Source organism: Dipodomys merriami, unplaced genomic scaffold (genome assembly GCF_024711535.1).
Source record: "Dipodomys merriami isolate MVZ:Mamm:240054 unplaced genomic scaffold, mDipMer1.0.p SCAF_5, whole genome shotgun sequence".
Taxonomy (NCBI): domain Eukaryota; kingdom Metazoa; phylum Chordata; class Mammalia; order Rodentia; family Heteromyidae; genus Dipodomys; species Dipodomys merriami.
The window spans coordinates 26,146,193-26,160,194 of record NW_027206068.1 but is presented as its reverse complement, the minus strand read 5'-3'; the positions used below and the strand labels follow the sequence as shown (position 1 = coordinate 26,160,194).

At 39.0% G+C, this 14,002-nt stretch overlaps 1 protein-coding gene across 1 annotated transcript in view; it reads left to right on the top strand.

The window, feature by feature from the left end:
• Prkar2b (protein kinase cAMP-dependent type II regulatory subunit beta) overlaps positions 1 to 14,002 on the top strand; it is an 83,656-nt gene that overhangs the window by 20,677 nt on the left and 48,977 nt on the right. The window contains exon 2 of the mRNA XM_069996239.1: positions 5,206 to 5,241. Coding sequence (XP_069852340.1) covers positions 5,206 to 5,241 — 36 coding nt within the window. The remainder of the gene's footprint in view (positions 1 to 5,205; positions 5,242 to 14,002) is intronic.

Here is a 14,002-nt window from a genome sequence, read left to right as displayed (position 1 = left end):
TGCACTAAGTATTTATTCTGTCAAAAATAATTAGCTACATGGTCTCAGTTTATAGTTTCTCAAGTCTCCTATTTAGGCATCTAACAGATTCAGAAAGTGTTTATTGCTAGAAAAAGCAATACAAGGACAGAGATGCTAATTATTCTACTGAATCTAAGATTATTATGCATATATCACTTCAGGGCATATGGACAATGCTCTGCATTGTCTTCGGTACAGATTGTGTGTGTTCTTTTTTTAAGGCCTTGTTTGTTTTTAAGTGTGTATGTGGGTTTATGAGTATGTGTGTGTGTGTTTATGACCACTGATCACAACTCAGCTTTTACTCCTTTAACTTGGAATTCTTTGCCAGTAGTATAAACAATGTACATGCAATATACTGTAGCCCTGGATTTTTTGTAGACCAGGCTCATTGCTTCATGTTTTCTCCTGACTGCTGTTACTTTTTTTATGAATATGTTATGTATTTTTAGTCTTCACTGAATTTTTCTCTCACCTAAACTTTCATAAGTCAGGCAAACCCTTTAAACTATTGGATTTGAGAAAAACAAGTAGAGTTGGCTGAGCCCTCTAGGAGCAGAGATGTGATTAGAAATGTAGTGCCAACGCCACGCTCAGTGTGGCTAGATGGGGAGGGAGACTTCCTCTGTGTATTCTTCTAGTTTATCCATCCATTCTGTGGGTGTGACCTCACACCTCTTACCTGCTAGGCACACATAAAGTGGTGAGAAGATAAGCAGTTCCTGTTGGCAGGAGTGGAGCTCAGAGCCAGACAGGTGTAGAAGCCTGTTTTCCCTGTACAGACCAAAAGTAATGCAGGATTTCTTCCAAGAATTTCCTCCAAGATTAAAGAAGACTCCAGTCAGTTACACTGCTGGTCTCCTGAAGCACAGGAACTAAAAGCCATCTGGTGGAATGGAGTTTGGCAAGTGCAGACATCTCTGGTTATACACACGTGTGAGGGGGCTTGTTATAGAACACTGGCATCTGGGAGAAAGTCCTGCATGTAAATGTTTCAGCATTTTTTTCTTGGAGATTTCCTCAGATCTTATGTTATATCCTCTTGAAAATGTAAGGAGTTTAGATTTTCTTAAGCCACACTTGTTTCTCTAGTATGTTTCCTATTTTATTTTCCTATATTTCCTGTCATTTTCTGTCTCTGTCTTTATCTGTCTCTCTGTCTTCCTTTCTCTTTTTCTTTCACTTACACATATGCACATACATATTCACAGAATATCTACTGAATAATAAAATCTAAAGGTGGAAACCCTTAAAGACTCTCAGAAAACTTAATTTGTTCTGTCACACATTAAAATCCTTTCATTTGTGTGTGTGGGGGGGTAATGTTACTGGGACTTGAACTTAGGGTCTGGGCACTATCCCTCAGCTTTTTTGTGTGCAAGATTGGCACTCTACTTAAACCACAATTCTACTTTTGACTGGTTGTTAATCAGAAATAAGAGTCAGAGACTTTCCTGCTGAAACATGATCCTCAGATCTCAGCCTCCTGAGTAGCTAGGATTACAGGTGTGAGCCATCAGCACCTGGCTTCATTTAGTTGTGTTTTTTTTTTTTTGAGAATTTGTATTGCTGTTCATTTTGTATATTTTTAAACTGATAATTATTAGTTTACAGTAAATAAGCATCATCTATGTGGATAGGAGTGTATATTGACAAACTTACAAAGATATGTTTTTCCTTCATTAAAATCTATTGAAAAAACAAGGGCAGGTTTTTACCATCCATATTTCATAAGTCAAAGGCACACAGTTCCCCAATTTCGTGGAAGGTGGCCAATGGTGGAGCCATGGCTCCTTCCTGCTGCTGCCCTGCCTTCCTCTGGCCATTGGGTATGTATAATGTGCGTGAGTACCATCCTCGCTGCCTCCACTCCCTTCCCTTTCCTATGCTCCCTAGAGAGAAAGCACATGGCATTGATGGGCCAGATGTACATTTATTTTCAATAAGACTTCCACCCAGGTTCTCAACCTTTTTACTCTCTGTGCTAGCTAGTGGAAAGATTTCAGAGGTGACTTAATCTAGGGATGAAACTTACGTTTCATTCCTTCAAAAGGGGAATGGATGTGAGAGGTTGGGATTTGGGTAATTGTTGATCAAACTCTGTATTTTCTTGGACAGGTGCCTGGTGTCATTCTAACTGTTCCATGTTCCATGTTCCATGGCCTGTTGGGAAATGAAAATCATAGTTGTTTCACCTGTGTGCCCACAAATCAGAAATACAGTTGCAGAAGAAAACCCCAAGGAGAAATACTGTATTATTGTAGGATGCAGTAGATGCATGCTTCAATTTGTGAACATGAAGGCATGATGCAATTAGATTCTCCTCTGGTGTTTGGACTCTGAGAATCAGAAAGCTGAAAATGCAGTCTGATGAATGCATTGTACTGGCCACCCAGATTCACAGATGGCATTGTAGCAGTGATATGGTTTTCTAAAATAAACATACATTAGTATAATTCCAAACAACAAAAAAGAAGGGAAACCTAATTCCTTTGATTCATCTTGTAGCAGTACTGGGAAATTTTGGCCTATATTAAAACCACATAAAATAACTGAAGGCGTATATAAAGCAATGTTATAATTTAGGCTCAGATGGTTATAATTGGCCTTGTGATAACACAAATGGCCAACAGAATATTTAAAAGTCACACAGGACAAAAGTTGTGGGATGCAGGTCAGTTCTTTTCTCCTGCAGGACTGTTCTGGAGGTTGCTACAAGGGTCCTCTAAATTAGGGTGATGACCAAAATTGCCCCTGTAAATTTAAAATTAGTCAACATGTTCTCAGGAGCTGGGGTTGTAGCGCAGTGACAGAGCATTTGCTTAACATGTACAAGGCCCTAGGTTTGATCCTCAGCACTGCCAAAAACAATTCTAGATGGAATTTGTATGGGAAATCTACAGTAACTGCTTCAGAAAATGCAGAAACTTAAGGATCCCTGGAGAACACACACTTCCTAGTTGTCAAGCCAGAAGCTTACAGTCCTAGGGGTTCCTCTTCTGGGGAGGCTGGGGTTGGGGTGGGGTTGGGCCAGGAGAGAGAAGACAGCTCCTCCGCCCCTCTACCAAGGCTGTGGTAGGGCTTCTGCCTTCATTTTGCCTCTGCCTGCCTGTCCTACCTGTTGTGTTTTTCTGTGTACTGTCTCTAGTCTCCATAGTAGCCTCTCTAGGCTACATTCTAAAGGAGTTGCAGAAGCAGACAGGGAAAGTTAAAAAAGTATCCAAAAAAACTGATAGACAATTTTGTATGTGTAGCAAAGTACATGCAGTTTATCATGTGAAAGTTCTTTGTAGTAGACATATTTTATTTATTTATTTTTTGTCGGTCATGGGGCTTGAACTCTGGGCTTGGGTACTGTCTCCAGCTTTTCAGCTCAAGGCTTGAGACACAGCGCCACTTCTGCTTTTCTAGTGGTTTATTGGAGATGAATCTCACTGACTTCCCTGCCCGGGCTGGCTTTGAACCGCAATCCTCAGATCTCAGCCTCCTGAGTAGCTAGGATTACAGTCATGAGCCACCGGCTGATTTTGTAAATGTGTGACAATTATTTTGGTATGTGAATAAAAATAATTTTATGCCTTAATCAATTTGGAGGGATATACTTTTTCTATAAGCCATACTATTTTAATAATTGGACTTTTGAATGAATTATTTCACAAAGGTAGTCTTTAATGATAGTGAAGGTGGATATGGAAAAATGTACAATTTCAGGAATTATTATTTTCACTTTAGCATCTTTCTTAGGCAGTATTTTGGTGCTAGGTTCAAATACTCCAACTTTGCTTTAGGGATTAAAAGCCTGTGGGACTAAAAGCAAAGTCATCAGTTTCTCTAAATCTTACTGTAAAGTTTCCTCATCAGTTATATGAAGATTCTGTTATTACATATGAACCAGTATGGTAGTCAAGATTAATGTAAAACATCTGACAATATTTTTCCCCATATGTATTCTTCTAGATGATCAATCACACTACTGATAAAAATTCCATATTTACATGACCTGAGGGTTTCCTTGGTGCTAATATTACTGGTTTCTGTTTTAAAAGTATTAAAGATGCTAGCTCCATGGCATTTGCCACCTGAATGTACAGTTAATGCAAGATTCCTTTCTTACACAATATGACCCATAATTTTACCTACTTCTGTCAACAAAGGAAGTTTGAATAAAGCACTCAAACCATTTCACTTCTTGAGATAACTGTGCTAGTCAACTCAAGAAGCCTTGAGCCCAATGGAGTCGGGCTGTGGACAGAGGGTGGGTTTGCCAGCAGAGTGGTGCTGGTGCTAACCTGGAATTGAGTTATCAGTGTTCAGGTCTGCACATCTTGGATAATAGGTTAAATAAAATTTGTAAGACTACAAGTACCAAATCTGTAACATTCAAGGGTATACTTTCCTTTACCCTTCACCTAAAAATGAATTTGGTAACCATGAGCATTTTTTGTTTTGTTTCTTGATGTTTTCATTTTTAAAATCATGCTAGGTCTGTGCGTACATTTTCTTTCTCTAGTAGTATTGCTTTAGAATTAATCACTAAAAGTAGAATTATTCTTTTAAAGGACATAAACTTTTAAAGCACTTCGTGTAATTATCAAATCATTTTTAGATTATTATCTAGAATTATACCGTTCTGATTAAATAATTTCAGCTACCTAGAGCCAAGAATTTTTACTTTATTTATCTTGTGGGTACTGGGGCTTGAGCTGATGTTTTCTAACACTTGAGCCACACTCTCGACCTTTTTACTCTTTAACTTTTTATCCTTCAGTTAGGGTTTCAGTTTTGCCTGGAGCAAGCCTCAGACTTCAATCTAAATTACTGGAATTATAGTTGTGACCATCATGTTTGGCTTGTTTTTGAGATCGGGTTTCACTAACTTATTTCATTGGACTAGCCACTAAACTTTGATCAATTCTCTCATTTTCTCCTCCTGAGTAACTGGAGTTACAGACCCTAACCAGAGATTTATATGGAAAGTGTTCAGGGAAAATTAATTTAATAGGAAAAACATGGATATATTAGTGAATTTAAACATTTGATTTTCATGTGTTTTTAGTTCCTCATGTATTTTTGTTTATATTGTTCTGTATTTAAATTATGATATTATTAATTTGGACCTTTTCTGGGTTTGGGAAAAATTAGGTGTTTTAATTCTAATCTTTTTATTCTGCTTTTTTCTTTTAGCTCCAGTGATAAACCGATTCACAAGGCGTGCCTCAGGTAAGTGTGACTGCATGACAGCATCTTACTGATAGTTGTGCTGGACAAGAAGGAACAGAGAGAGTTGTTGTAGAATAGTAACTTGCTTGCTGATCTCTTTCTCAGAATAAAGGCCTGTCGTGTATTCTTAGGTTAGCACTTGATTGCAGATGCCCTCTAAGTGGCTGTGGTTGAGTCACACAAGCTGATGTGGGACTCTCATTCCAGTGTTTCTTCCTATTTTCAAGAAAAAGTTACTGGCTTTCAAGAAAGAGTTATCTGATTAACCAGCCAAATTCAGAAACAATGATTAGCAGGTAGGTGCTGGAGACTAGAAACAGTGATAGGGGAATGAATTTATCTAGGGGCAGGAAAACTCTCAGATTTAAGAACTCATATCTATGGGGCTGTTTAGAATAGGAACAAATGGCTTCAACTTTTGACTCCCCAGAGGCCATTGCTATGTTAAATATACCCTACTAACCTACTGTGTGGTGGGAGAAAGCCCTGTAACTGGTGCTTCAAGTAGCTTTCCTGGACCAAGTCTCACTATACTGCCAAGGAACTATCATTCAGAGCATTTCTGTCTAGAATAACTTCAGCAAACTGAGTTTGGACACTGAAACGGGTAAACTATTATTAGAAAATTTACTCTGTGATTTCTTCTCCTCTGAAGGTAGAGGACAGATGAAGTTATATTTGTTTGAGAAAGTTTTAGTTTGTTTTAAATGTAAGTAGAATTGTGTTGAAAACACAAGATTAATGTTTGGAACAGATCATTCTTGACATGAGTAACTTATTTTATAACACCTGCTGATTTCCACCTGTGCTAAAATATGAGAGATGCTTTCAGGTTGACTTTTGTTTTTTAATTTGTCAGCAGGCACTGGCATGATTTCTTCTTGCTGTGTAGTGGCTAGGTATACATTGATGGGAATTAGGAATGTGCTGTGTGGAGAAGGTATCTACTTTGCCATTTTGAGCTTTATTATCTTGAAGCATATTTGCATTTTAAAGGATGAAAATAAGCTCTAGTTTTTGATGCCTTTTGTGGAGTCAGGTTATGTTTATGTCAGTAAGGCATGAAATTTGATCTAAAGCAGAGCTTTGGATGAAAATTGTGACCTTGCTGGGCATCATCGGCTCACACCTGTAATCCTGGCTACTTGAGGAGGCTGAGATCTCAGGATCATAGTTTGAAACCAGCCCAGGCAGGAAAATTGTGTGACTCTTATCTCTTGTTAGATACTAAAACAAAAACAAAAACAAAAACAAAAACAGAAGTAGAGCTGTGGTTTAAGTAGTATAGCACTAGCTTTGGGACAGTTTCCAGGCTCAGAATTCAAGCCCTAGGAAGGGGCTTGAAAAGAGAAAAGAAAAGAAAAATTGTGCCCTTTCTGCACAGTGGTGACAGCTAGCAAGGAGGATCACTGTGGTATATCTTGTCTTTATGATATGACTTTCTTTCAATGGAAACATAGGTAACAGACTTAGAATGAGAAATCACCCTTCCTGCTTCAGACTATGATATGTGACATTTATTTCTGGGTAAGCTCCATTAATACTTATTATACAATGTATTTATCATTAATCGATGGATCAGGGGCACAATATGTAGGTTAAGTTAGTCATGAAGCACTATAATTTTAAACCTTCCAAATGTGTTTCCACTATATTTCAGCAAGAGTTGGGAGCAAATATAGAAAGAGGGTGGAATGTTAAAAGCAGATCTTGCATTTGTTCTCCCAATGACAGACTAGTAGAAATAACACAGCAGGAAAGAATTCGGTGTAAATAGTACCAAGTTATATTCATGTTATATTCAACAATTAGCTTTAAAAGGGGTAAAGGTGTTACCCCAATAATATAATATACTGGACATGATTGTGAGGATGATTTTGATTATTAGAAGGAAAAGAACTAATTTTGTGGAATACCTCTAATTGGTTAGGCCTGTATATTTTTCCATCTTTTGGGGCCAAGAAAACGAAATTGTATCTTGTGCTTTGGACAAGAGAACAGTGATTTTTTTTTTTTTTTGGTCGGTCGTGGGGCTTGAACTCTGGGCCTGGGCGCTGTCCCTCAGCTCTTCAGCTCAAGGCGAGCGCTCTACCACTTGAGCTACAGCGCCACTTCCGGTTTTCTGGTGGTTTATTGGAGATAGGAGTCTCACAGTCTTTCCTGCCCGGGCTGGCTTTGAACCGCGATCCTCAGATCTCAGCCTCCTGAGTAGCTAGGATTACAGGCGTGAGCCACCAGCGCCCGGCAAGAACAGTGATTTTTAAGGAAGAAAAAGTGGGATTTGTTAAATTAAATACATACCTATATTTTATTTAATTTTGAGTGTGTGTGTGTGTGTGTGTGTGTGTGTGTATGTGTGTGTGTGTGTGTGTGTGTGTGTGTGTGTGTGTGTGTGTGTGTGTGTGTGTGTGTCCGTGTGTCCTGGGGCTTGAACTCAGGGCTTCAGCAAACTCATGCTTAAGGATAGAGCTCTACCTCTTGAGCCACAACTCTACTTCTAGCTTTATAGTGGTTAGTTGGAGATAATAGTCTCACAGACTTTTCTACCTAGGCTGGCTTTGCATTGCAATCCTCAGATCTCAGCCTCCTGAGTAGCTAAGATTATAGGAGTGAGCCACCAGTGCCCAGCTGACTTTGTTATTTTAATTCTTTTTTTTTGGAGGGGGGTCCGGTCGTGGGGCCTGAACTCTGGGCCTGGGCACTGTCCCTCAGCTCTTCAGCTCAAGGCTAGTGCTCTACCACTTGAGCCACAACGCCACTTCCGGCTTTTTTTTCCTTTTGCTTATGTGGTGCTGAGGAATCGAACCCAAGGCCTCATGTATGCAAGGCAAGCACTCTACCACTGAGCCACTTTCCCAGCCCCTGTTATTTTAATTCTTATAAAATTTATCTGATTTTTTTCTGGCAAAGAACATAAATGGAGTTAAGACATTTTAAGGAGGAAATTCTACAACTCTTACTAATTTAAGTGACTGAAAAGGAGGCTTAGTGAAGGATATCAATATGAACTTCATAAAAGTAGCATTGCCTGAAAATAAAAAAATAAATGATTGTTTACTCAAATATAGTAGAGAAAAAAATCATACATGATCATCAGAACCACCTCTGAAGATATCTTCTTTGATAGTTTTATATCAGAAATTCTTTTTTCAGAATTCAAGTATAAACTTTCATATTAGAACTGAATTTAGGGGAAGAAAACAGAATTTGATGCCTGACAGTTTCTTACTCATCTATTGGAAAGTTATAATTCCAAAAATAAATACTACATTATAATTTAACATATAATCTAATATGCCATATTTTGTAATGATACGTACATAATATGTGCTGATTCACTGAAAGAGTTGATAGGAGTTACAATATATTTCTCATGTTCCAAATGAATTTCCTTTATCTTTGAGTTTGGGGCTTTTGCTATTTATGCTGCATCTATTAAAAATAAAATGTTGAATGGGTAAGTTTTACTCAGCATTTTAGAAGCTAATTATTCAGGGTAAAGGCTTATGGTGAGGGAGTAGTAGAAACAAAGGCATGGATAACTTATGGGTCAGGTTAGGCTTTGTAAGTACTACAGAACCTGAAGTATTTGTAACTGGCAGATGATACCTGGCAACCTATAATATATTGTATGGTGGTACCTTCCTACTTTAAACATCACCAGTAATCCATTGTGGAAAGAAAAAGCCTGCTTTTGATCCTAAAACAAAAGGAAGTAGAGCTGTGGCTCAAAGTGGTAGAGCATTAGCCTTGAGCAAAAGAGGTCAGGGACAGCGTCTAGACCCTGAATTCAAGCCCTGTGACCAAACAACAACAATAAACAAAACAAGAAAAAGTTTTCATCGTAGAGGTCTTTCACTTCTTTAGTTATTTCCTAGGTATTTTATTTTTTGTGGGGCAACCACAAAAGGAGTTGCTTTCCTGATTTCAGCCGTGCTCTTCTCATTGTTGGCATACAGAAAAGCCATTGATTTTTGAAGGTTAATTTTATACCCTGCTGCTTTGCCAAAGTTTTGAATCAGCTGGAGTAATTTAGGAGTGGAGTCCATGGGATTCTTTAAATACAAGATCATGTCATCTGCAAAGAGGGAGAGTTTTCCTTCATCTTTCCCTATTTAGATCCCCTTTATGTTTGCATCTTGTCTTATTGCTGTAGCTAGGCATTCTAATACTAAATGGGAGAGAAGTGGAGAGAGTGGACATCCGTGTCTCGTTCCTGAGTTTAGAGGAAATGGCTTTAGTTTTTCAACATTAAGTATAATGCTGGCTGTAGGTTTGTCATATACAGCCTTTAAAACACAATACTTTAAGGCTCCAGTAATCACTACTTTAAACTACAGAGAAATCATAGATACCTATATACATATAATCATATATATCTACTTATTTGACTCATTGAGTTTTCCTTTGTTTATCAATGCTAAGGATTGAATTTAGGATCTTGAGGCTTGCTACTACTTGAGCTACTTCCCTGCTGCCCCTTTTGCTTTTAGTCGTTTTTTTAGACAGGATCTCTCATTAACTTTGAACTGGGATCCTTATGTCTTTATCAGTTGGGTATCTTCTTCTTTTTCAAGTTTGGGATCTTAACAGGAATATCTAAGCTTATTGTTAGTGTTAAAATAAATGGTTTTAATAAAACCCTCAACAGAATGTCTAGTCTTAAAGGTGTTAGTGCTTGGCTCTCCTTAAACATGGTTTAAAGCAAACCAATAAAACCCTCAGCTTTGTGCCTTAGTCTATTAGAAAAAAAGCATTAGAGGCTCTTAACACCATTTGATATCAGTCTTTAATAAAGGGACCATTTTATTGTTGGTACATCATAGATTTTAAAAAGATTATAATGGCTTTTCTCTGGTTTTGTTTCTGAGTTTGGGACAGGGATATGCCCAGTCAGTCCTGAGAGAGTGCCGCCTGGTATCAGGAGGTCAAATTTTAGTCAAAAGATTTTATTTTGGAAAAACGTCCTACTTATTAAAAAAGATTTAAAGAAGAGCTCAAGGAGTTCATTAAAAATATTTAAACAAGAGCTCAAGGAGTTCCTTTAGGTTCCATTTCTTAATATGTTTTTCAACATTTACCATCCATCTCCCCTCGGCACACATGTACACCCTGGTTTTTCCTGGGTCAGAGTCTTCGTGTGTACCCAGGTTGTCCTGGAATGCATTTTCTGCCTGAGTCACCTGAATGGTAGGATTATAGGTGTGTGCCTCCATGCTCAACTCCACTTTAATTTTTAATTGAACCTTTTAGGAGTCCTAAATACTTGAATGTGTATCTCCTACAAATGGGGACCTTCTGTATAGTATCACGCTCATGAAATTATGCCTTGATAAAATACTGTTGTCTCATGGGCAGTCTAGACTCAGATTTTCTTAGTTGTCCTCCTAAGTTCTTGCCCTCTCTTTTTATTGATATTCACTAACAGGTTTGCCTTGTATTTGGTTGTCAAAATTCAATTTGTCTTGCTTTCATACTCCCTGAGTCCATTTTGCTTTTTCAGAGTTCTGAAAGCTATCCTTAACAGTTATCTTGTTATCACTTGTTGTGACTGGCAGGGGCTGGCCACTGGTCATTATGTCCAAGAGATGTTCAGTGTGACCTTCAAGAACTACTTTTGAGCATTACTTGCTTTGATAAGTAATTGTTTCTTGCAATGCAAGTGAAAATGGACCTCCAAATTATGCATTTGGTAATGTTCTTTTCTCCTGGAGTTAATTATCCTAGTCTTTAATGTTTTGCCACAAGCACTGAATTTTATAGTATGTGTTTGGCAGACCTAACATTTTTAAATCTCATTGAAGCTAGCATTTAGAAAAATTCAAAGGTGAAATTAAAGTCTTTAAATCTCACAAATAATATGACATTAAAAGTCACTATGTGATCACCCCAAGCAGAAAATGATTCGTTCCCAGGAAGTAATGAAAGCAGAAGTCCCTGTCCTGTCTTGAATCTGGTTCAGGGAACATGAGCTTTCATTTTCAAAATATTTTTTAGCCTTGTTGTTCCTTGTTTCTACTCTAAAATTATTTGATAATAAAAACACTTCACCCCCAAATTACTATGTTTCCCTGGAGGTCATTTTCAAATTATCCAGTGAATTTGCTGATACTATTCTAGTGGCATTCATATGTAAAAAAAAACCCTAATCTTTATTCCTTATAACATTTCCAACCTGGTGATCACTAGTAGCTAAATGCATGCTGGGAGAAAATGACTATGCTGCACGAATTTATCATTTGTTTCTGTGTCCCTAGGACTACATTAGGCACACTCTCCATATGTAGTCATTGTGTAACAGGGAAGCTGATCATGACTCGTATTGTGCCTAAGGCAAAGGGGAGGGCATCTTTTTTTTTTTTTTTTTTTTTTTCCAGAACACAGCTCACAGGAAGGGGACCGTTGAACTGGTCTTTAATCTTGTACTATGCATGTTGCTGGGAAATAAGGGGAAGGAAGCTTTGTGCTTTCTCAAGCAGTCAGCTGTTCATATTCCATATTGTGTGAAGTCCATCTTCTCAGTTTGCTGTCAGCCATTTGCTCTACTGTCAGCACTGGTGGCATGCAGTGTGTACACACACATGCCATTGGTGGCAGGAGCTTGAGGCCAGGATCATTCCTGCCTTTAATTGACACCGCTTTAGTGCTGTCATCTACCTTACCAGCAGAGGCACACAGGCTCTGGGTTTCCGATAGTCTAAGGTTGAAGTACAGCTCTGTTCCTTACATAGCTACTTACTAGAAGGGTGTGTGTGTTCTCAGTAGCCTTTCTAAGGCTCTGTTTGTCTGGGTACAGAATGACAGTAACATTATCTCACCCTAATAATTACTCAGTAGGTAATTCTCTTCAGTTTGGCCTTATGATATCACTTGTCGAAATATGTCTCTGGCTAGGCAGGGACTTCTGGGGCCTAGAAGTAGAGAGCCAGGTGAGCCACAAACAGAGCTGAACCTGAAGAAGTTGGTGGAAAAATGACTCCCAGGGTGAGACTTGCAATGGGGCAGTGAGGTAAAACCAGACCTGCCAGCACTGGGCATAGGAGGTCAAAGGACTTGGGTGGAGGGTGACATCTGGAGAGGTTCACTGAGGTGGCAGGGCACAATTCTAGGCATCAGGAACTGTCCAGGCTTCTTCTTCAGGTGGGGAGGAGCCATTAAAGCACTCCTAGTATCTCATGCCCCTGTTATCTCTCGGTGCCAGCGCTAATGTGAAAAGGTAATTTATTAGAAATGAAACCAAGGGAATAGCAGGCTCCTGTCCCTTTTCATCTCCATCTGTTTGCCTGTTCCCATAACCTAGCAGCTCTTGTGTTCCTGGCCCCCATATCCTAGCACCTAAGTGGCTGGCTGGCATATCATAGCACCTGAGTGGCTGGCCTCAACATCTTAGCAACCCTTGTGAGCCCCTGGTCTAAAGGAAGTTCATGTCACCTATTCAGCTATGGGTGAGCTATTTGGATGTGTCGTTTTTCTGTTGAGAAACATTATTGTTTATGACAGATTCATACTTGAGAATGACAAGAAATAACAATACTGGACAAATGTCACTTCTCTTTAAAAGAATGGGACCATTATCTTACTATCCATTCATCTAGCTGCTAACAGACAAGTTCCCAGAGAAGAAATAATACTCTACATGTTTCTACAGATCACAGAGATAAAGTGGTAAGCTAAAGGTCACTGTTACCTCTCAGCTTAAGAAATTGTTTTTCTTATTATTTTCTTTTTCTTTTCTTTTTTTTTTTTTGTCGGTCGTGGGGCTTGAACTCTGGGCCTGGGCGTTGTCCCTCAGCTCTTCAGCTCAAGGCGAGCGCTCTACCACGTGAGCTACAGCGCCACTTCCGGTTTTCTGGTGGTTTATTGGAGATAGGAGTCTCACAGTCTCTCCTGCCCTGGCTGGCTTTGAACCGCGATCCTCAGATCTCAGCCTCCTGAGTAGCTAGGATTACAGGCATGAGCCACCAGCGCCCGGCTCTTATTATTTTCTTACGAACAGTGTTTCTTGAGAACATGAAGACTACTCACCTGGTTCCTTCATACTATGCAAAATAAGTGCATTTTAAATCACATTGGATATTTTTGTTTTTAGACTTGCCTTTCTAAGTTGTAAGATGTCAGTTTGATGGTATAATTATACTTTTATAACCATACAAGAGATGACTTTATAACTGTTTAGTCGTACTGTCACTTTAATTAAAATAACAAACATTTTTTATTAACTCACTATTTGCAAGATATTGTTGCATGCATTCTTTGAGACTTTAAGATGAGGGAGTGGACTTGTGCCCTCGCCCTACAGGAATTGTGTATTGTAGTTGGCCTGTTAGTGTGTGGGACAGCACAGCAGAGTGGCATGTGATGGTTGTCACTTACCTGATTCTGTTATATACACACTGCCCAGAGCACAGGTGCAAAGGGGTAAGTGTGCCTTCCATGCAGTCAGTTTGCCTCCTACGAGGTGAGGGGAAATGAAGTTGCCATTGCTGCAAGTTTTCTGGGTTCCCCCAGCATCCCTACTCCCTTTTTATGAGTACGAGAGCTTGAACTCACTTGGCTTTCTTGCTTACAGCTGGGCACTCTGTCACTTGAGTCATATCTGCAGCTCAGTTTTTTTTACTGGCTAATTAGTGTTGGAATCTTGCTGACATTTCTGCCCTCACTGGCTTCAAACTGTGAGCTTCAGTTCTCAGCCTCTTGAGCAGTAGCATTATAGGGTGAGCCACCAACACTTGGCTGTTTATTTTCATTATTAATCCTTTAA